This window comes from Heliangelus exortis, chromosome 3 (assembly GCF_036169615.1).
Source record: "Heliangelus exortis chromosome 3, bHelExo1.hap1, whole genome shotgun sequence".
In the NCBI taxonomy this organism is placed as follows: Eukaryota; Metazoa; Chordata; class Aves; order Apodiformes; family Trochilidae; genus Heliangelus; species Heliangelus exortis.
Window position 1 is genome coordinate 39,952,745 of NC_092424.1, and position 21,516 is coordinate 39,974,260.

Genomic DNA, 21,516 nt, shown 5'->3' on the forward strand with positions numbered 1-21,516 from the left:
CAGAAGACAACATTAAACATACCTCAGGCTATTCTTCCTCCAAACCCAGGTTCATTTCCAGCCTCAGTTTTGCTGTTACTAGTAAAGACCTCTGTGCAGAGCCTGAAGATAGGTAAGCATTAGCAAACTAACTGTAAATCACTGAGAGAAACACCGCGCAGAAAGGCTGAAAGAAAAAAGAGAAAATGTCTTCTAGCAGGCATTTTTCATTTATGACAAAAGCAGAAATTCTTTACATTGGAAAGATGCTGTTCAACTGAGTGTCTTGCTGTCAACTGCTGAGCTACTAAGTCTCAGGCGGACTTTTATTACACTACCAACTCTAATGCTTACGAGTGTGAATCTTCCTCTGTACCTAAATAAGGATCTCCTCAGTCACAAGTATGTGTCAGCAGAATTTTCACAGTTCACATAAAATGGTTCTGGTAACACTGATTTTAAGAGAATGATGAAAGAACATTGCTTCTAAGTTTATTTTAAACATTTAAAAAATATAAGCATGATACAAATGTTACATTTCCTTAGCATATTAGTACATAAATCACAAAAGCAGTATTAAAAATCAATGTGCAATTAAAAACTACCTTTCTCTTAAAATAAGAAATAAGCTAGGTATCTCTAACACCTGAAGAACAGTCCTTGCACACAAACAAGACCTTGTTTTGAAACAAGAATGCAAGAAGCTGTGTATGCCTGTTTATGTATGAACTTTTCCCAATAGCAATGTTTGCACATCCAGGTGACTGCACCTCTAAAACTAATCTTCATTCTTCCAAAGACCATGTGTGTGATCACTTGTATCCACAACTTTGCTTGGAAATAAATGTTCATATCAAAGCTGCACAAGCAGAAGCCAGTTACTTTGAAACCCCACAGGATAGGGGAGACTTTAATTATCACCTTACTGTTGTGAAGATCATGTGAATAAACCATGAACTTCCTAACACAGAGAGAGAAAGGATTTTTTTTAACTAAAATAAACCGTGTTCTGAAACAAGCAAAACACTGAATAACTGCAGCTGCCAAATGATCACAAAAGTGGTTTTAACTTTTGCTGTCATCATCTAACATCACTTTTTATTAGTACTGATACATACATAGATCTAAAATCTTGGTCAGAAAATATTACTTAAAGAGATTTTTCTTTTTACAAATACTATACTGGTTTGTAAAATATTAATATCTACTTCCTAAAGACTTAACAGAATTATCTTCATTATAGTTGCAAATGACTAAGACACTTTATTTTGTTTAAAAGTCTTATCTAATGTTGACTTTGTATTTTTACTAGATTTCATTATTTTGTACTGCTTCCTACTTTTTGCTTACATTTTCCAAACACAAAGTTGGCTGTCTATCCATGCCATCATGGTACTATTTCAGACTTTAAGACTTGTTAAGCCTTCGTAGTTTTAACTTCCTGAGACCATTTCCAGCTTCTTTTTTCCTTTTTTGGCTAAGCTTCTCCGAAGACACAGGCTGCTGTTCTAAACAAGATGGTGGCACCACAGGCAATTCAGCAGTTGTGCTTGGCTCATTTTGCCCTGTCTGCACTGTATTGTTCCTCACAGAAAGAGGCTGGGAGAGGTTTTTACCCAAAGTTAGTAACTCCTCATCAGAAGCAGTCTTTTTTATGTCTTGTTTAGGAAACAACCTAGAATTACGTGGGGTCTTCTCCTTCAGCAACAGACCTAAACAATCATCATCACACTTACTCATCTGGGCATTGCTAGGAATTGAAGGAGCTCCTTCTTCGGAGGATAATTTTTTAAAATGCTCTAACTTTTCTTCTGAACCACAACTCTTTTCTTGAGCCTGTGTTTTGGTCACTTCTTGACTTTGTTTTGGACATAGCAGTGCTGACTCAGAGCTACAAGGGGGGTTCTCGCTTAGAAGACTTGTCTTCAACTGCTCCACACAGTGAGGTTTTTGCTGGCTGCTAACATCATCCGGCTGTCTCTGATTAACATAATTTTCCAGCTCTAAAACAGGAAGCTCCAAGTTGCTCTCAGCTGTATTTATGCAGTCCTTTAGCAGTCCTGTACTCCTAAATCTCATTTCAGCTTGAGGACTGAGAGTAGTCTGACATTCGTTCTTTCTGTTCCCTGTCTGAGAGTCCACTGAGCCAAGATACACTTTCTTGGAGTCCCCGCTGATTTGAGGTTTGCTTGTGCCACTTTTACTTGTTTTTGTCCTTTTCACACTGCAATAAAAAAGAAGTTTGTTTTTATATTAAAAAAAAATTTCCTCAATGCTTCTATGTCCCTTCTTACAAACTGTGAAACACCGCTAGAACAACCCTTTCTGAATGTGGAAAGAACCCCATATGTACATCATCTTGACAAGCAGTAATGTTTGTCTGGTGTGGATAATATCAAGTGCTATCCATCTGATTTTCCACTGCACTAGGGGAACCCTATTTATTAATGACTAAGCCATGAAGGAGTTCACATTCTATTCCAAGAGGCAGAACTGGATTCATTACAGATGTTAAAGGTCAACACAGCATAAGCATATTGAATTCCTTCCCAAACTGGCTAGATAAAATAGTATTTCATAAGTGCCTAAATGATTTTAAACCATTCCCATATATTCACATGCATAATGCATATCTAAAGAATAGAGGGGGCAGGCAGGGAGAGGCAGTGTGCATGTCTCTGTGTGAGAGTTTCTAATCTCTATTTTAGAATGTTCCCCTGGAATTTTTCCCAGGACATTTCAAAGCATTACTTTCAAGTTAACCACTGCTCATCTAGTATCAAGCATGTTCATCTGGGAAGGACTTCGGTAATGCAAGTAGATGATATTCTAAAAGGAATTATATAGGAAAATGGAATCACAAGGGGCCAGATGGAGTGTCAGTGCATAAACACTTCTCATCAGTGTGTCACCTACAAATGTAGATTTCACGTGGGCTGTAGGATGAACTTGATGCACAACAACTGAAGCTTCCTAGATAAAATTTTAAGTCTAGAGATATTACTATGAAGATATTACTATTCTTGCTGTTCTTTTTCAGGTTGGCATATCTAACTCCTCAGAAAGAGGGCTCTTCTAAAACAGGTAGAGCTGGCCCAGCTTCAAATCTAATACTATTTCAAAAGACAACACAGATGAGATGACTTGGGTAAAAAGTTGCCAGCAAATTGTTGTTCACAGCAAATTGCCACTTCTACAGCTGATCTAAGGATCCTGGCAGCTTGTGCAAGAATGGCATCCTGGTGTAGCAAAGGAGCAGTCAAATGTTCAGCTGACAAGGAGCCTTCCCTATCTGCTAGACCAGGGACACTCTTCAACTGTGACCAAAGATTCAGACTAGTATCACAGTATACCGCAGACCCTCAACACGAACAAAACATACAGCTGAAAAATGCTTTTCCAATGACCAGATTTAAACATTACATATTTATTTTGGCTCAGAGATTCATTCCAGGAAAAAAAAACCCACCCTGTTTTGATTCTGCCTAGCATTATGTGAGAGATCTGTGTGGGTTGTTAATAGTTTTTTTCATGCTGTACAAAACAACAACAATAATTTTATGTGCTTATCCACACTAGAGTAGTAGTCTCTTAGTAATTTAAAATAATCTTTTGTAAAATAATTTATATTATTTGAAGCTTTATCACATAAGCTAGATTCTATTTACCCAAATTTTACCAGATTATAAACCTAACCCCTTGGAAACAATAGTGACATACATTTCTTTCAAGATGTCTTGCTTTATTTGTTCATTCAGAGTAATCTTAAGCTTCTTGTTCTCAGCAGATTCAGTAAAATACTCAGACGTCCCATTGGAAAGTTCTTCTTTCTGCTCCAAAAGAAAATACCATGACACATCAAGCTATGATTATTCAACAAAAAACTCCAGTTCTAGTACTGAGACTTACAGATGTTCTTTATTATTTCGATCTGAGCAGTCTAAGAGAAACAGAATAATGTTTAATCTTTTAATATTTGGGAGTCTAGTCAGTTCCCGCCCCTTTCAGACTCCCAACAAACATACTTCATATGCTAAAATATACCACAAATAAACAAGACTGTAATGTAAAGGATGTAGCTTTCCAAGCTGTCTGAGGAAACTGTTGGCAAATATTTGACATCTTTGTGGCTCAAACTGTGACAAATGCCAGGAATCTCTCTTGCAGACAGGAGCATGTTTGTCAGTTTTTTTCTCTGAAGAGACTGACTGGCGCAGTGGTCTATATACTTATTCTCAGAAGAACACCCATAATTTTCCATGCTTAAAAAACAAAACCCAAACCAAACCAAACCAAAACAACAAAAAACCTAGAGAGTGATACTTGCTCATTTAAGGTAGCAAGGGTTAAAACTTTTTAAGACTAACATTAAAACACTCACAGACTGTATTGGTTGGCTACTACAGGACAACAGGGGAATTCTTTCTGGTCTCAGCTAACAGCAGCACCATAGTTTTATAGAGATTGGGGTGAGAGGGAGGGAAGGAAAATGCTCTTTTTCTTCAAGCTGTGAGCATTTCCTTTCACAACGAAACAATCTCAATGAGAGAAGGGCCATTTTCTGACTTCACTATTAACTACATGCTTCAAAAAAGTATTATCTGTGAGGCTATGGAGAGGAGAGAAAAAAAAATGTGACAAAGACAAGAAGAAAAGAGGCTTTGTGCATCTTCTTTGATAGCATTTTTCTTCATCAGCCTGCATGGGCTGACTGGGGCACACCAAATGTAGGGAGTGCTCATTTATTCTGTTTCTTGCTTGGCACTGTGAAGCTAAGCAGGCAGGAGCTAGGCGGTACGGAAGAACAGAAGAAAGCAGAGAAAGACTGCAGAGGCACAAGGCCAAAGCATGTACATGATTGCTGCCTGGAACACTCCTCAGGAACCTGTCACTTGTAGGGGGTTAAGCTCTGCCCATGATTTTTATTTCTGCTTTAAACGAGAGGGGGTAAACCTCAGGACTCTTTCCAGAAAAATAAGCCAGGAAAACAGCTTCCTGTTTTGTAAGCAGAAAGAGCATAGTGAGGCAAAGAAACAAAACTATTTCCACAGTTAAGAAAACTACAGCTGTTTGGAGCCTTTGTTTCAGAGACAAATTATGCAAACCTGTTTGTGTTCATTGGTAAACACATGAAGTTCTGTCCACTAATGGTGCAACACGTGTGTTTAAAGCAGACAGAAAACACATGGGGCATACATGCAATGTGATTTCAACCTCAGAAATCAAGCCTAACTAGTTTAATCTGAGGAATTAATTGCTGCTTCTATTCTTGTTCAAATTATGTACTGTCATAATTTGAGTAAATTTTCCTGTTTTGTAAACTATTAAAGAAGGGAATATTAAGATACTTTAGTATCTTTGCCAACAGACTTCACTGTAAAGTCTGTAGGAACTATTCTGATTTCCAGTAAGATTCACACAACTCAGAAGCATTTTGCATAATCACTCTGCATCAAAGCAGCTGAGAGCACTCTTACTTTGCCAAAGAACAGCAGCACAACCAGAAACATTTGAAGGCTAATGTGTCTTAAATCTTCTTCAGCGTGGCACGGTGTGACAGGCTTGCAGGGTCTGCTAAAGATGTGGTAGACAATGGGTGGAAAGTAGCACTTTGTACCAAATCCAGAGGAGGACTGGGACAGTTCCTGTCCACACGTACTCGCTACTGTAGGTAAGCAACAAACCTCAGTTCTAACATGCAGCTGAATATGAACAGCACATGATCACTGCCTGGGTGTACCGTCACGCCAGGGTGTGAAGAGCAGACCCTGAAGAGAGGCAAAAATGACAAAACTATGTCACTCTTGATTTGAGTCAGGTCCAGGGTAGAAGGCCTAACACATTCCGTCACTATGCCATTGTCAGACTTTTATTTTATTTTCAAGTAGCTTATCACATAAAGCAGTGACAGAAAAGGGTTAAGGCATTAAAAAAATTAAAAATCAAAATGATTTATATGTGAAACACTTCTGAACATGCCCTCTAAGTACAGTAGATTTTCCCCTCGGAACCACACCCTGTAAGTGCTGTATTTTGAGAGCTGAACAATTAACATAAGGCATATGAGTCAGTCTTTGAAAGACTCTGTGGGAACCAGAGAGCCTTTTGCTATTAGGAATGATGTAAACTCCCTAAGGCTGGAATAAGTCCACAATAGAAGGCAGAAAGAGTCATAAATAACAACAATGGGCACTCCATATACTACTAAGACACTCAGCCATTATTGGTGATACTTCCTTTATTTTCTTTATTAGACTTAATAATTTTAGTTAATTAAAAAAAAAATAAAAAACACTATGTGTTTTGGGAATACTATTTATTTCCTATGGGAACTTCAAGACTTGCTGAAGAAAAAAAGCTAATCTGCTCTCATCCTGTCTAGTAATCCCAAATTCCTTTTAGGCAGTGAGATAATTAAAGAAAAATATTCCAGGCATAAAAAGGAGGACAGCAGAAGCAGACATCATATAAACAATGACACCATGACAGAGGAAAACGTCAAAGCACCGCCAGACTTGTGACTTGATTCTGAAAGAGCTGCAGGGAGTGGGATTGCTGCTAACAAATTAATACCACATTTCTTGGCAAATTGTTAAAGACAGACATATTTACATTTGTATAGAGATTGGGTGGGCACAAAAGATTAAAATGCTTCTTAAGCCCTTGAACTGTCAAGTTCTGTTAGAAATATGTGCTATTAAAATCCTTTTTGTCACTAAAACTAGCCTGCGGAAATAAAGCTTACAAAGTTTTACTACCCTACCTGTCTGTTATACTGGCCTCTCAAAACTTGATTTTAAGATCTTTAGTACTTATCCAGAGATGTCTGGGAAAAAACCTCTATTAAGACCTACGAAGAAATGTGACTTGTAGGCACATAGTATACTTACTTTAGGTCTCACTGAATGAAAAATTAATTCATTTACTATCTTACTCAACTTACCATATCACTCAAAATGAAAAAGAACCCTCAAAAATGAAAAGTGGTGACTGCCATCTGCAGCTCTCTTCGGAACAGCTAAATTCAGCAATACATCATTAAATATCTGTAAAAGAATTATTCATGGATGTGCACTAGTGATGAAACGTTCCAACTTATTATCCTGAAGAAGAGTGAAAAGTTTGGCATTTCCAGCCTGGCAGTAATAATCGTGCAAAATCTTTTTTTTTTTTTTTCAGTCCAGGGTTTGGGATGCTGGGCTGGAAGAAAAATTTTTGAAGTGAACAACACTGCCCCCCTTCCCATCCCTTTATTTAGTTTTATATTTTCCAGTTGTCTCTTACTATGCTCAGGGTAAGAATTGCATATGCTTATGTACTTAGCAAGTAACACTATGGGATAATCAAATTTCCCTTCTCATTGACACAAAAAAAAAAAAAAAAAAAAAAGCACAATAGAAAACACACATTGCATTTATCGATGTGGCTCAACTTGCTCATCAAAAAATACTTAATAGAAAACATCAATGGGTCCAATAAATCAAACTTAGTATCAGAGTGCCATATGGGAAGGGACTCTGAATATAATAATGCAGACAAAGCAATGAAGTAAAGTATTATCCCAAGCACACACAAGTTAATAAAATTTAAATTAGTAAAAGGAATCACACAGAAACAGTTATCTAGAGGAGCTTTACATAAGCTTGCAATTGCAGGATTTCTCTTAATGTCACTCTAAGCAGTATCATAAGCTCAACAATCTAAGATAACCCTTTAGGTCTCAAAACTGTACTAAGAGATGACTGGCAGATCAGAGAGGTCACACAAGACTCTTCCCAATCTGATAAACAGAAAAGGGCTCCTAAAGCAAGTGAAGAGGTTTGTCAGTGAAGGATTAATCAGATACTATCACCTGAAAGAACAGGTGAAATAACTGAAAGAAAATCAACAGACAAGACTGTGGGTCTAGTCTTCTCCCCTCTCCCATCCCACATAACGGAAAAGTTTCTCACAATTTCACGATGCAAATATTTCAGTGCTTCCAATATAGTGATGTATCTGTCCTAGCAATTCTACTTATAATCTCTTAGAGATAATAAAACACTCAGAGAATTTCTCCAAGAGCAGAAATAGAAATGGATATTATCCTCACACAGAAATACAGTTCTGTGATAGGACTTGTAGAATGTTGCTCTATGTTTACTGTATGTCAGTAAGTTCCAGTAAAAGAAACTAAGGATCATTCCATGTTACAAATGGGAATACTGATTTTTCATTAGAAGTAGGTATTCTTAAGGAATGATGATGGTTTTAAAAAATTACATTCTTTTCAAGATTGAAATTGGAGAAACAACCAGAGAAAACTGCATCTCCAGTGAGGAGGAGAACTGTATAACTATGTGACCTAGCACAGAAAGAAAAGTCAACTCTTGCATCAGTACAGTCCTAATTACCTACTACCAAATTAATTTTGATCTGACACCATGGATCTTACGGGATCTGGAGTCCCTAATGGTCTGTACTATTAAGTCCAAAAGTTGACCCAACCTGTTATAAGCCTCTGCGATACACATTGCACTTTCTCAAAATACAAGGTGTGTGAACCTAGGTTTCTCACGCATTACATAAATCCTGGCAATCCTAAACACTCCAAAGGTCCCCAGCACATCATCAGATTCCCTTAACGCACAAGACTTCTATAAGGAAAATACCTTCTTGCTTTTCAAGTCTCTTATTTGCATTTTCATCATATTTTACACTGGAAAAATTCAGAAATTCAGAGTTTTCTAGATTTGCATTTGAGTACTTGCTAGATAATAGAAAAATTCCTAATAAACTATAAATGGCATAAAAGAAGTAAAATGTGATGTTTCATAAAAAAACCTAAAACTGTCTGGAGGGCCTTTTTAAAAACAGATACACATCTGTTACAGAAAGAGCAAGAACATACATAGCACTTTCTAAAGCCACAGAAGGTGCTGCTGAAACAAACGATTTATTTACATACTGAGAAGGACGTGACACATGCTGTAGTTGCTTGAAGGCAAAAAGCGTTAAAATTAATGTTAAGTAATTGAGCTATTAATCATTCTGATTTTATATACTGATGCTACAAGACTCAGATTCTATCTTCAGAGAAAGTGTCCACTGATAAGAAGTGGAAGCAGAGACAACAGCTTTTCAACTGGAACAGCTTCTCTCAATGACACTGAAGAAAAATCTAAATTTTTTTTTTTAGGGAAATCAATGTCTTAAAAAAAATGAATTCTTTAGCTAGTCTTTCCTATCAATTTTAAGGTTCCTGACTCCAGCAGCTATGAAAGGGGACATACATGTGAGATATAAGGGTTTTTTACTTTAAAGACTTTTTAAATGAAATAAGATAGCAATTTTATGGGGGACTCCAAACCCTTTCCCCAACTTGCAAACCATGAGGGAAGGAATCTACTACTTAATTGTCACATGAGTACCTGAAAAAGCAAGAAACTCCTGTAATCCTGAATTACAGCTTTTAACAGTCTGACATGAAGATCCACTATCTGCCAGCCAAATCTAAATGGGTTTCAGTCAGCCAGCACAGATGTCTAAACACCCACCAGTAACACTGAAGTCAGCTTTGTATTTATGCTTCCAGATATAGCATGGCTTATATGACATGACAAAATGCTACTTATATAACACACACACACACACATATATATATATATACACAAACACACACACTACACATGATGTAGAAAGCAACATCATTCACCTGCTTAAAAGCTTCATTTCATACAAAAAAAAAATATCTGGATAATAACAGTCTATTTTAAAATATAACTGTTCTCTTTACATAGTTACAATAGTGTTTAACAATTGCAGGAGATCTTGGAAAGAATAACTAATACTATTGATCTTGCTGGTTTTAGAGAAGGAAAATATGTAAAAGAGGCAGAACTGCACAGCCCAGAAGATAATTACTGGTCAACAATTTAATCAATGTATTAGCTTGGTTTTCAAAATATCGTCAAACCCAAGACCCCACGATTTCTGATCTCACACTGGGGATCTGTCCCTTCAAATTATTTCAACCAAATAGTTCAAAAATCCTTCCATGAACTTTATCATCATATATTTCAGCTTACTGTTGAGTCAAGATATGAAATTCCTATCCGTCATAACAGTTTTCAGCTGATGGATGAGGAATGGACTGCTCTTTAAAACAATTAAAAAGAAAAAAATCGTCAAATATTTTTTGTCCAACAGGAATACAGAGAATTATTATAAAAATCTGAAGTAACTTAAACTTTTTAATGCCCTAGAGTCCTCAAAATCTCGCAGGTGCAGAGCAGGTCAACAAAACTTTCAGTTCTCTGTAGGTTTAAGCATCAGCACTGTTAGCCTTACACCCCACACCTTTGCTGGAGGTGCTTGTCCTCTTAAAGTCTGCAGAGAGGAAAGAACATCATTCTTAGCTCAAATCCACATTAACCACCAGTGTAAGCTGTGACAGCAGGAGAGCGAGAGGGGAGAGGAAAATGAAGGAGGTGAAAGGATGATGACAGATGATAATATCTTAAATAACCACAAGGCTTTGACAAATGAGATCTTGTGAATGCTGCTAAGTAGTTACATTTCAATCAACTGCAGTGCCCATATAAGAAGCAACTACTAAAAATCAGTAAGGGATTACTCAGTTTGTCCCTGCTTTTTGAAGACTGCTTCATATAGAAATATTTTATGTGCTTAATAATTTATACTGCAGTTATAGGACCTTTTGTATTTCTGCTACCCTTTATCTGGATTTTGCACAGTGAGGTAGATAATCTTTTACTGAAGATTAATTCAACTTACTTATTTGCTTTAAGACAATTTAAGTACTACTGCTCCTATCATTCCATATGCACTCTAATAACCTGTCTGCTTTTCAGATAAATAATGCTATGGAACAAAGACTGTCACATCAGTTCCTTGTAGCAATATCTTGGCCTTTTTCCAGAGATCACATAGTTAATTAACTCAGCACTACACATGTACAGTGTAATTGATCTTTTCAGTAAAAATACTAGGCATTTATCAACAGACGATTTTAATTTACAGTTCTAATGCCCCTCATCTCTGTGAGGTTTCTCTGAAGTTCTCCACAGCCTTCTCCAGTCTTGGCTAATTGAAACAGTTGTGTCAGATTTCATGTCATCATTTGTCCATTTCTCTGGATCATTAATGTAACAAACAGCAGACAGCTATTAGACTTTCGCCAGGCACAAAATAAATCAGTCAGTTTGTGAGCTATAAGAAGAAACTAGGACAAGTTCAGACAAATCTCACTGAGGCAATTCACAGCATTACTGCTCTCAGGTATCCTCCCTCCCCTTATGCAGGAAGTTCCTCCATTGCAGGGTTGGCAGAAGGGGGCATGCACACACCCAAGCAACTCTCTCCTGCAATTCAATGCACCAGCTTAAAAATAAGGGATGTTTGGTAAGCCTGAATCCACAAGACTGTGATATGCAGCAAGATGAGATGCAGGCATGCAGGCCTTTTGGCAAACTCTGCTATAGGAGTGGTAGTCTCCAAGGAGAAGATGCAGAAAGCTGGAACAAAAAGGAATATTGTTAAACTGCCGAAGCATTCTTCTTTATGACCAGGTCAAAGCAACTGGTATCATTACTTTGTGACAGAGCATCTCAGAGTGCAGTCTTATGATTCAAGATAATTTACAGCTATCCTGACACTGAAAAGGAAATCCCACCCTTACCCAACACATGGTCCTGCCAAGTCTCTGCATCAACACCACTCAAATTAAGAGTCTGACTGAAGTGATCCAGCTGAAAGCTGAACATGCAAAGCAACTAAAAACCCCCAAAACAAGCAAACAACACCCCCCCCCCCCAAAAAAAAAAAAAAAAGAAAAAAGTGACAGAAGCCTGATGTCGCTGAAGTAAAAACTCAAATATGAAAGAAGTTTTTTCAATCAGCTCTACCATGTGGCATATGGATAGGGTTCCTTAGTCTGCACTTTACCCTCTCTGCCTTTCTGAAAAATGTACCAAACACTACAGTTCTCTTAAGTGCAGATTAAGATTGTTTTCCTCTAGCTGTTTCCTATAGTGACAGAGAATTAAACACGATCTGGAAACACATAAAACCAGATTTTATGACATTTAAAAAAATTATAATAAAATTGAAAACCATCAACAGGGAAGTATTAAAACAAATGTAATATTAATGTGTTTAGGGTTGCTTAGTTCCACATCAAGGTAACTATCAGCTGCTACAAAAGGGTTGGGGTTCTGCTCTCTTGATCCAAAACCTGGCTGCATGCTCCTGCAACCTTTTTTGTGTCACAATTGGCAACTGTATGGGTACAGGACAAGTCAGTTCAGTGAAATAACATGACAGAAAAACTAAACCTCCAATAAAAACCAGAGAAATTTCACAAATAAATAGTTTTCTGCTGCATCAAGTCAATGAATTCTTTCTCAAATGAAGAATCACTTGGTCAATTGAAACCAGAATGGAATATGTAGCTGCAGCTAACAGGGAACGTACACTGACCTTTTCAGTAGTGGTTGACCATTACAGCAGTTCATCTTTTTAGCAGTTTAGTGATACTCTATTTGTATACACAAACATACAGTTCCATGCAAAGATTAGCACTTACACAGTGTGAATTGTGCAATTGTATTTCACAGCATTTCCTTCTTCCCCTACCCAATCTGATATCACTTTACAATAGAACAGTCTTTAAAGTACTTAAGATAACTAAATTCCACATGAAGTCTTCTACTAATCTTTACAAATTGCTGCTATCTGAAAGAAGTTTTCATTCTACCTTCCAGCAGACACCTGTTCCAGCAGCATATACTCTGTTCAAAGTCTCGTTAATTATACCCAAGTGTACACATCCCTATGAAAGAACCAGAAGACTTTCCAGCATAATCTAAGCAAATACTGTTATTTCTGCTCCTATAATTTTTTTAAAAAGATAATGTACCTGAAGTATGTTACAATGACACGAATTATAAAATCAGATGTATGAAGATGCAACAGTTTGCATTTACTTTGGGACTCAAAAAGCACTCAGCAGACTTTTAGCACTTCTCCTGGTGTACCTGCATGCATTTTTTTTGTTGTTGTTGTTGGTCGGTGTGGTTTTTTTTTAATAACAGGCTGTTTGAAAAATAATCTTTGTTTTTGTATGTTTTTTGTAACTTAACAAGGCACAGTCAGTGGAAATACTCAGATCATTTTAATCATGACAGGTTCTCCTTTTCCTCACTTTCTTTTCTGATTTCACATGAGCAGTAATTTCAAATTCCCACTTGAAAATCAGCACTAGCTTAACCTCCTTTCATGCTTTCCCTACAACTACTTCCTTTCATAGATCCTAGTATAAAGCCAGTGTGTTTATCAATGAAACTCCATTGTTAGCCCATTTTCAAATGCTCACAAGCCTTCAAGAAGCCTTCTACCCATTTCAATTTCCACTGTTTCTTCAGATAACCCATTTCCAATTTTCCATTTTAGCTCTACGTAATAATCACCAAGAAAATGTACTCACTGACAAAGATGACTAATCTCTCTAGAGCTCTTACATATTTCCCTGGGTTTCCTCTTTTGCCATGTTCCCAAAACTGTAGTCTTTTTCAAGATAAAACTATTACAAGAGTACATTAAAACAATTCAAGATTACAAATACAGTTTGGTAAAGCAGGAAACAATGTTTATATGTTTAAACTTAGCATTAATCAGCCAAGCTATTCTTTCATCTGTTACTTGAGACTTCCAATTTGCTCATGTATTTTCAATAACTTTCTGTATTGTTTCTTTAATAGAGATTTCCTTTCTTCCAAAATTATTATTACTGCCTGCAGCCTGATTTTTAGATATGGCCACAGGAACACTCATATCTACACAGATTTTAGAAAATAGGAAATTACATATAAATAGATTTTATTGTATTTTATTTGAGCTACACTCCCTAGAAGTGTTCTCAAATATTTTATTAGTTCAAGCTTAAAGCCAATTTGACAGACTGCTTAAGCCACCTTTTCCTTGGTCTTGCAAGATCCATCACAAAAGCCTTCAAATTGCTTCTCTTGGCAATTAATGCTAAGGTTTGTGCCTCTGAATAACTGCTAAGCAATCTAATAATGACCTTATCTGTGATGTAGGAAATAAGAATATAATTTTATTTTTGGCTATTATCTCTTGAAACTCTTGGCTCAAGCACAGTCTATTTCAAAGATACAGTGAAGAGTCTAAAAGGCAGTGAAAAGGCAATAAATATATAAATAAATAAGTTTTTAAAAAGTGCTGAAGATAGGTGAAGACAGAGCTGCAATGAGTGCTAGAAATGTGTCTGTATCAGTCTGCCATAAAACTGGTACCAAGTAATGGGGAAGCAGGGCATTAAGCCTAATTTGTCTTCACAGAGCTGAGAAACAAAAGCTTGACCCAACCCACATACCAGCACTTGCTAAGTCTTTAAGTCAATCACAGTGTGCAATGACATTCAGCAACACAAGTGACAAAGTCTCCATTAACTTATAGTCAGCTAGTTTTATAAAACACAGATAGGCCCTGGAAAGCAAGAGTGAGCTGATTAAAAGTTTAAAAGCACTTGCATGCAACAATATGAAATTATTCAAACTCAAACAACATATAGAGGAAAACAAAACATATGCCTCATTTTTCACCCATGACAGAATACATTGGAGTATGTAAGTGGAAAGGTCTTCTGGGTGGTCTTCTGTAGTCTAGAGTCTAGTCTAAATTGCACAGAGAAAAGTACACACACAAAGTGCAGATACTTAAGTCTTTACTTCTGCAGTGCAAAAAACTCTGCATTACCGCTCAGTGTCAATCAAACCCTCCCCCAACTTGGCACAGTACTGAACTGGACTATATGACAAAATCACAACTAACATACAGTAGAAATTCTGGATAAACAAAGCAGTCTGAGTGCACCTTTTAAATTAAAGTGGCAAGAACTAAAAAGAAACTCCAAAACACTTTCTGAGGGTCTGTTCACATCTTGTCAGTTCTTCAAATCAGGAAGGACGGTTTAGGGATAATCTTATTTTATTGTCTCCAACCAACATACTACAATAACCATTCCAGCCAGCTCTAAGTAAAGCAAACTCCACAGGTTTTTATACTGATTAGATTATGATCCCTCTAAGAACCCTTTTTTTAACACAAAAATGTTTAAAGTCCTTTTTTAAGCAACAAGGAGTTTCCACAGAACAAGAACAAATTTTGAAACAGCTATGCTGAAGGCGTAACATTACATTTTTCAATTGCCTTTTCTTTACTAGACAGAATCATGTGAAAGAAACTATAGAAAACTTCTTGTCTTTTATTTTATGGAAAGACCAAAAATACCAAAGAAGGGACTTGGTTATCTCATGAGAGATACTTAAACAAGAACAGCCCTTCCCCACCCCCCCAAAAAAAAATAAATCTCAAACTGTCTACAGGGTTTTCTACTTAAACCATCTTAATAGTTTTCAATACAATACTGAGAAACTAATAATTTTCAAAATAACAAAGTAATCCTAAAGCAGTTACATTTTTCTTCTGAGAGAGAGAAAAACATTTGCTTGATCCTTTGACATTTAAGGATACTTACCAATCTAATCACAATAATAAAATCTGCAGTTAGTTCTGCAGTTAGTATAATAAATAAAACCACTCTGGTATTTTAAAAAAATAGTAAGTGGAGCAAGTAGAAGAAAAACTTTTTTTTCCCAACGCTCAATTCTACTTTAACACATCTAAGATAAGCTACTAAAATATGCATAGACCTCAAGTGTCCAATTCTGACTCACTCTGACTATAGTGTCTGCCTGCCATACAGCAGGCCACCTGGGTCAAAGTGAACACTCCTGAGACAACTAGAAGTTATCAGCTGCATAAAATTCATAGGCCTTTGACCCTGATAAAGCCTTCAGGATAAAATATTTAAGTAGAATTCTTTATGGCATTTAATTACACAACAGTGTTTTTTTCTCCATAGATGCCCAGGGATTTTCTTCCCAGCACAGCTAGCACTGATCCATTTGAGTTTTGCAGAACAAGTGCTAAGAAAAAAAATACAAGAAGCCCATGGACATTAAAAACTGCCCATCTTAATTCTGGAAAGTAAAACATTAGAAGGACAAAACATAAAGTGGAAAAAAGATCCTTAAATCTAGGTGCTAAAACCTTCCCTGCCTCTTCTAAATGTTCTTTTCCTCTGAGCCCCATACACCTCAGAAAATGCTGCACTTTCAAAAATTCACATTTTCATCTGCTTCAGACTCACTTCAAGATGTCCTTTTGAATACTTCCTACCCAATTGAAAATGCAACTTCCCGGTTCCAAGATGACAGTAACAAATATGCAAACTACATCTATACATAAACATTTATTTTACTACTATAAAATAAACCATAAAACATATAGAATTGTTTTGTACATACCAGTACATCATTTTCCCACGTCCAAGTACTTGGATTAGATTCAAGTTTACTGACACAAACTATAAACCTGTCAGGAAACACACGTAGCTCTACACAAAAATAATTGAAAAGAAGAATACAAAAATTATTACTATATTCAAAATCACACATAATGACAACATATATTTGTGTTATTTTAGTTAAAAAAGAATTTATTTTTTAAATTGCACACTAACTGATTTCATATACTCCACTAGTTGCTTACCTACGTTCTTCAACATCCAATCCTTCCTTTTGTTTTGCTTTTTTAAACCATGAAAAAAAATCAATGCCAGAGTAAGTTTAGTGCCCAAGAGGATAGAGTCATGGCTGCAGATCAGTCCACCTGCACCCTTGGTCACATATAGCAGACAGAGCCAGCAATCAAGCCACTTAACCATGATTTTGTTTGTGCTCTCCTGGTGATAAGTCTTTCCATTACAAAACTGTCGATTATGTTTGCAATACAGCACAACATATTTAATCAGGTCTTGGCACAAGGCTAAGTGTTTTAAACTCCAACTACAATGATTTTTGGAGTCATTTAAATAAATTGGTTAACTGCCACAGAATTACATATTTTACTCAAGATCACATGGCTTGTTATGAACACAACAAAGTTTCTATTTACAAAAAAAAAAAAAAAATTGAAGGGTTCTCAGATTAAAATAGACTAGACAAAGCTTTATCCAGTATCTAGCAACACTATGAAAAAAGCATAGCCGGATAATTTGTCATGTTATATATCAGATTATTTCAAGACTACTACATTCATATTTTCAGCACATGTTTTTTATTTGTTTCTTTCTTTTTTGTTTCATTTTTAGTGGGTTAAGCTTATGTTTTGGTTTTATTAAAAAATAGTTTTAAATTTTTTTTTTTAAATTTGTTATACTTAAAAAACAAGATGTAATACCCTATTTTTGGGACAAGAAGGAGATGAGGCATAAACAAAAAACACAAGGTTGACCTCAGTTGTTTTGGGAGTTTTTGGTAGAGTATCTCCTCAACAAATAGGGTATCAGCAAAATGCACACAATTTTCCAGTGACAATCAGATCTTCTATATGGGTTACTGCCTCTCTAGAAGGTACTGCTTCTTCCACAAGATCACATCCCATTGGTGCTTGCCATAGCCCACTAAGCATGTACCTGAAGGGAATTTTCTAGAATCATTACAGTGAAAGATGAGAATGTTGAAACGGTTTACTTTGCATTTGACTCTGGTTGAAAAAGAATCCACAGAGACCTCAAGTGTATTTGTGTCAGCAAAATGAGCCTTTCAGATTCTTTTCAGAAAACTGTGTCCAAGGTATTCACACTGTGCCTTATGTCCAGACTATTCTTTCTCTGCTTGTGTCCTCAGAACATGAAAACTCACTCACAAAGTTATAGAACAATGGGTTTCAAACTGCAAGCAGTCTACAGACATCTTCAAAATGGGTTCCAAAAGAAAAGCTGGACAACTGTTGCAAAGGCTTTATTTGTTATGTTGAGTTCCAATAACAGCCTCTTATCTAAGTTTGCTTTAGATATTGAGTGATCATGACCAACCAAGTATGCAGGATTCTTTTTTTATAAGGCTCAATAAGCCTTTTATTGGCCTTTATAAGGCCAAATGATTTAATTTATTTTAGGAAATAGTCTTATTTTGCTATTTATTGGGACTGAAACTAAGCAGAATGAAGCTCCTTTCTTATCAAGAACTGCATGTGGAAGTAAAGTTTTGACTGAAGCATCAGAGACTCTAATTCCAGCAGCACTAGTAGGGCAAGTTCATTTCAATTACACATTTTTATCGTTATATAACAATTTCACTTGCTCCCAAACAAAACAAAAGTATCTTTAAACATTCACTGATGTTTTAAAAAAGTTCAGATTTAATACACAGAAGCCAAGTTAAGATACCAGTGCAGGGACTCTGCTATTCTACTCTAACTATTCTTCCAGGAGACTGAGAGACCAAGTTTGATGAAATGCTGAAACTCAACACTCCAATCTCTTCCACCAATATGAGCTTAGAAAACAACTAGTTGGGATTTGAAGAGAGCCTTGACCAGTCGTATTTAACATCTTTGTCACTGATATGGACAGTGGAATTGAATGCACCCTCAGCAAGTTTGCTGATGAAACCAAACTGTGTGGTGAAGTCAACACACTGGAGGGACCTTGGCAGGCTTGAGAAGTTTGCTTGTGCAAACTGCATGAAGTTCAACAAGGCCAAGTGCAAGGTTCTGCGCCTGGGTTGAGGCAATCACTGCATGAATACAGCTTGGGAGGAGAAAGGATTGTGAACAGCTCTGAGGAGAGGGATTTGGGAGTGGTGGTGGACCAGAAGCTCAACATGAGCCGTCAGCGTGTGCTTGCAGCCAGGAAAGCCAACCAGGTCCTGGGCTGCATCAAAAGAAGCACAGACAGACAGTCAAGGGACATGATTCTCCCCCTCTACTCAGTTCTTGTGAGACCCCACCTCGAGCACTGTGTCCAGTTCTGGAGCCCTCAACATAAGGACATAGAGCTCCTTGAATGTGTCCAGAGCAGAGCCACAAAAATGATCAGAGGGCTGCAGCACCTCCCCAGTGAAGCCAGGCTGAGAAAGTTGGGGCTGTTTAACCTGGACAAGAGGAGGCTCCGAGGTGACCTTATAGCGACTTTGCAGTATCTGAAGGGGGCCTACAAGAAAGCTGGGGTAGGGATTTTTACATAGGTGTGTAGTGAGAGGACAAGGTGAAATGGTTTAAAACTTGAAGAAGGGAGATTTAGGTTAGACATTAGGAAGAAATTCTTTCCTGTGAGGGTGGGTGAGACACTGGAACAGGTTGCCCAAGGAAGTTGTGGCTACTCCCTTCCTGGCAGTGTTCAATGCCAGGTTGGATGGGACCTTGAGCAAACTGGTCTAGTGGAAGTGTGTCTGCCCATGGAGGGGGGGGGTTGTAACTAGGTGATCACCATTCTGTGGTTCTGCGATTTATGAATATAAGGAATCCCTATGAAAAAAAAGATATTCTTAAAAATATACATTCAATTATTCAGTATTTTTAAGGGCACCTAATTAATTTTTAAAATTTTTTTTTATAGCTCCTTTTCATAGCTGTTGGCAGGACAGGATTGGCATCACTTCCTTAAAGAGCATCTTGACTTGAGAAAACATGAAAAAATATCTGGTCCAATGACATCACCTACGTAAAGATTTTATAGCACTGAGGTGAATGAAAGCCTTTTCTTGCATACACTTGTACTGTACAGTTGATGTCACAAGACATTCGAGCAATAATGAAGTGATTCATAACGCAAACTCTGGTTGATTCATCGTACTGAGACTCAGTAAAATGCTGAGTCTCATTATACTTACAGAATTTGGTGTGGCTTAGTTGATTACCCTGGGGCAAGGCATAGACAAATTTAAAATTAGGTTTAACAAAAAAAATCCATCATATTTAAAGAAACACTTTTTTTTTCCCCAGGAAATATCCTCTGGAAAAAAAAACCCAAAACCAAAACAACAAACCAACTAACCAGCCACAGAAAACCCACACCAAAACACCAAAAACCAAGCTCTGAATGAAATTTTGATTAAGCAGACCAAAATCAGACAAAATATCAGTTTATGTTCTTTTTTTCATTCAAGAAATGCAAAATTCTAAGAAAAACTATAAGAAATTGATTTCTTACCACGATAATGTTTCCCTACAGCACAACGAAGATTAACCCATCTCTTCATAAAATAAGCAGTAATGTGAAGACTGTTGGCTGCAACACAAAACAAAGGGATAATATTAAGTGTAAGGGTATTTCAGGCTTTCTGGTCTCAAAGCATTGCACATCTGTGAAGACAGGGTTGAGAGAATGAAGCAGTTCAAGAATACAAAAGAAAACATAATTTTAAAAGGAACATTTTTTTTTTTAAATCTGCTCATACTGAGGTCTCAAGAAATTAGTACCTGAAACAGAGAAAAATCTAAAAAACTGCTGATCACCAAGTTTTGGTATCCAACCGGAGAAATAAATTTAAATCAATTAATCAAGTTGTCATCTGCTTAATAGCCTAGTGTCATGGTCACTTTTCCAATAGGCTCACGCCATATTCACTATGATGTTTTCTTACTAATTTCTACAAAAACACTACAGATGACCAGTCTCTCAGCTGCCTTCTATAGAAAGGTGACATACTCAATACTGAAAGAAAAAATAACGGCTATAAAACCCCATAAACATGAAAGGTCTTAATTTTCTGCAATATCATTGAATTTAGTGAGAATGCATACATTTAAACTCCTCAAAACCTACAAGCAGATGAATCTAGACTGGCTAGCACAGCAGATACCTGTAACATATACTGAGGCTTCTTCAGTTTCTGTTCCCGAGAATGACAGAAATCCATGTGCACCAGGAGCATAAGAATAGTAAGGATTACAATACAGTAAAGAGACTGTTGACTACAGCTAAGGAAATCAGCTTTTACTTTTGTTTTATAATTCCCAAATGACCTTGAATAAATCAGTCAGTTAAGACCTGATTCATGAACGTATTTAGCAACCTAACTCCTACTGAAATTGAAAGAAGTTAGCATCTGACTCCTCCTCTGTACACCTCACTAAAATGAACATGGGAAAAAGGGTATTTCCCCTAACTCTGATAGGTGTTGCAAGGCTTGAATTATTGCTACTTCCAAGACAGTCAGATACTCTTAAGTGAAGTTATCACAGAAAAGTTAAGAGAACCAAGTGGTGATGCTATTCTTCTAACCATTTAAAAAGAAGAAAAGCTTGTTTGTTCCAGTCCAACTCTCTAATGAGCCAGAAATAAGGCATGTTCTATTTCCAGGTTTAAGTCCCCAAACACGTCTTTCTTCTGCACATTCTTCAAAACTCCTACTTGTGCAAGATCACCTGCAGCTCACCATCAAGTGCTGTTCAGCATCACTTCTCATTAAGAACTATAGTTTCACTGACCACAATCAATCCCTTTGAAATTTATCATCCATCTTTTTTTCTTCCCCTCAGGACGATACCTAAAATTTGACTTCCCCTTTGAGATTAAGTCAAGATGCAACAAGTTGAACCATCCCTTAAAGATGATGAGTGCTAGAGAAAAATTTGGATGTAATTCACCGGCTTTATTAACTGTAT

At 36.8% G+C, this 21,516-nt stretch overlaps 1 protein-coding gene across 1 annotated transcript in view; it reads right to left on the reverse strand.

The window, feature by feature from the left end:
• Positions 1-454: 454 nt before the first annotated feature.
• Positions 455-21,516, reverse strand: part of SLX4IP (SLX4 interacting protein) — a 77,517-nt gene continuing 56,455 nt past the window's right edge. Inside the window, 5 exon segments of the mRNA XM_071740276.1 lie at positions 455-1,387; positions 1,390-2,203; positions 3,700-3,809; positions 16,371-16,459; positions 20,060-20,137. Of these exon segments, the coding sequence (XP_071596377.1) occupies positions 1,367-1,387; positions 1,390-2,203; positions 3,700-3,809; positions 16,371-16,459; positions 20,060-20,137 (1,112 nt within the window). The 3' untranslated portion in view covers positions 455-1,366.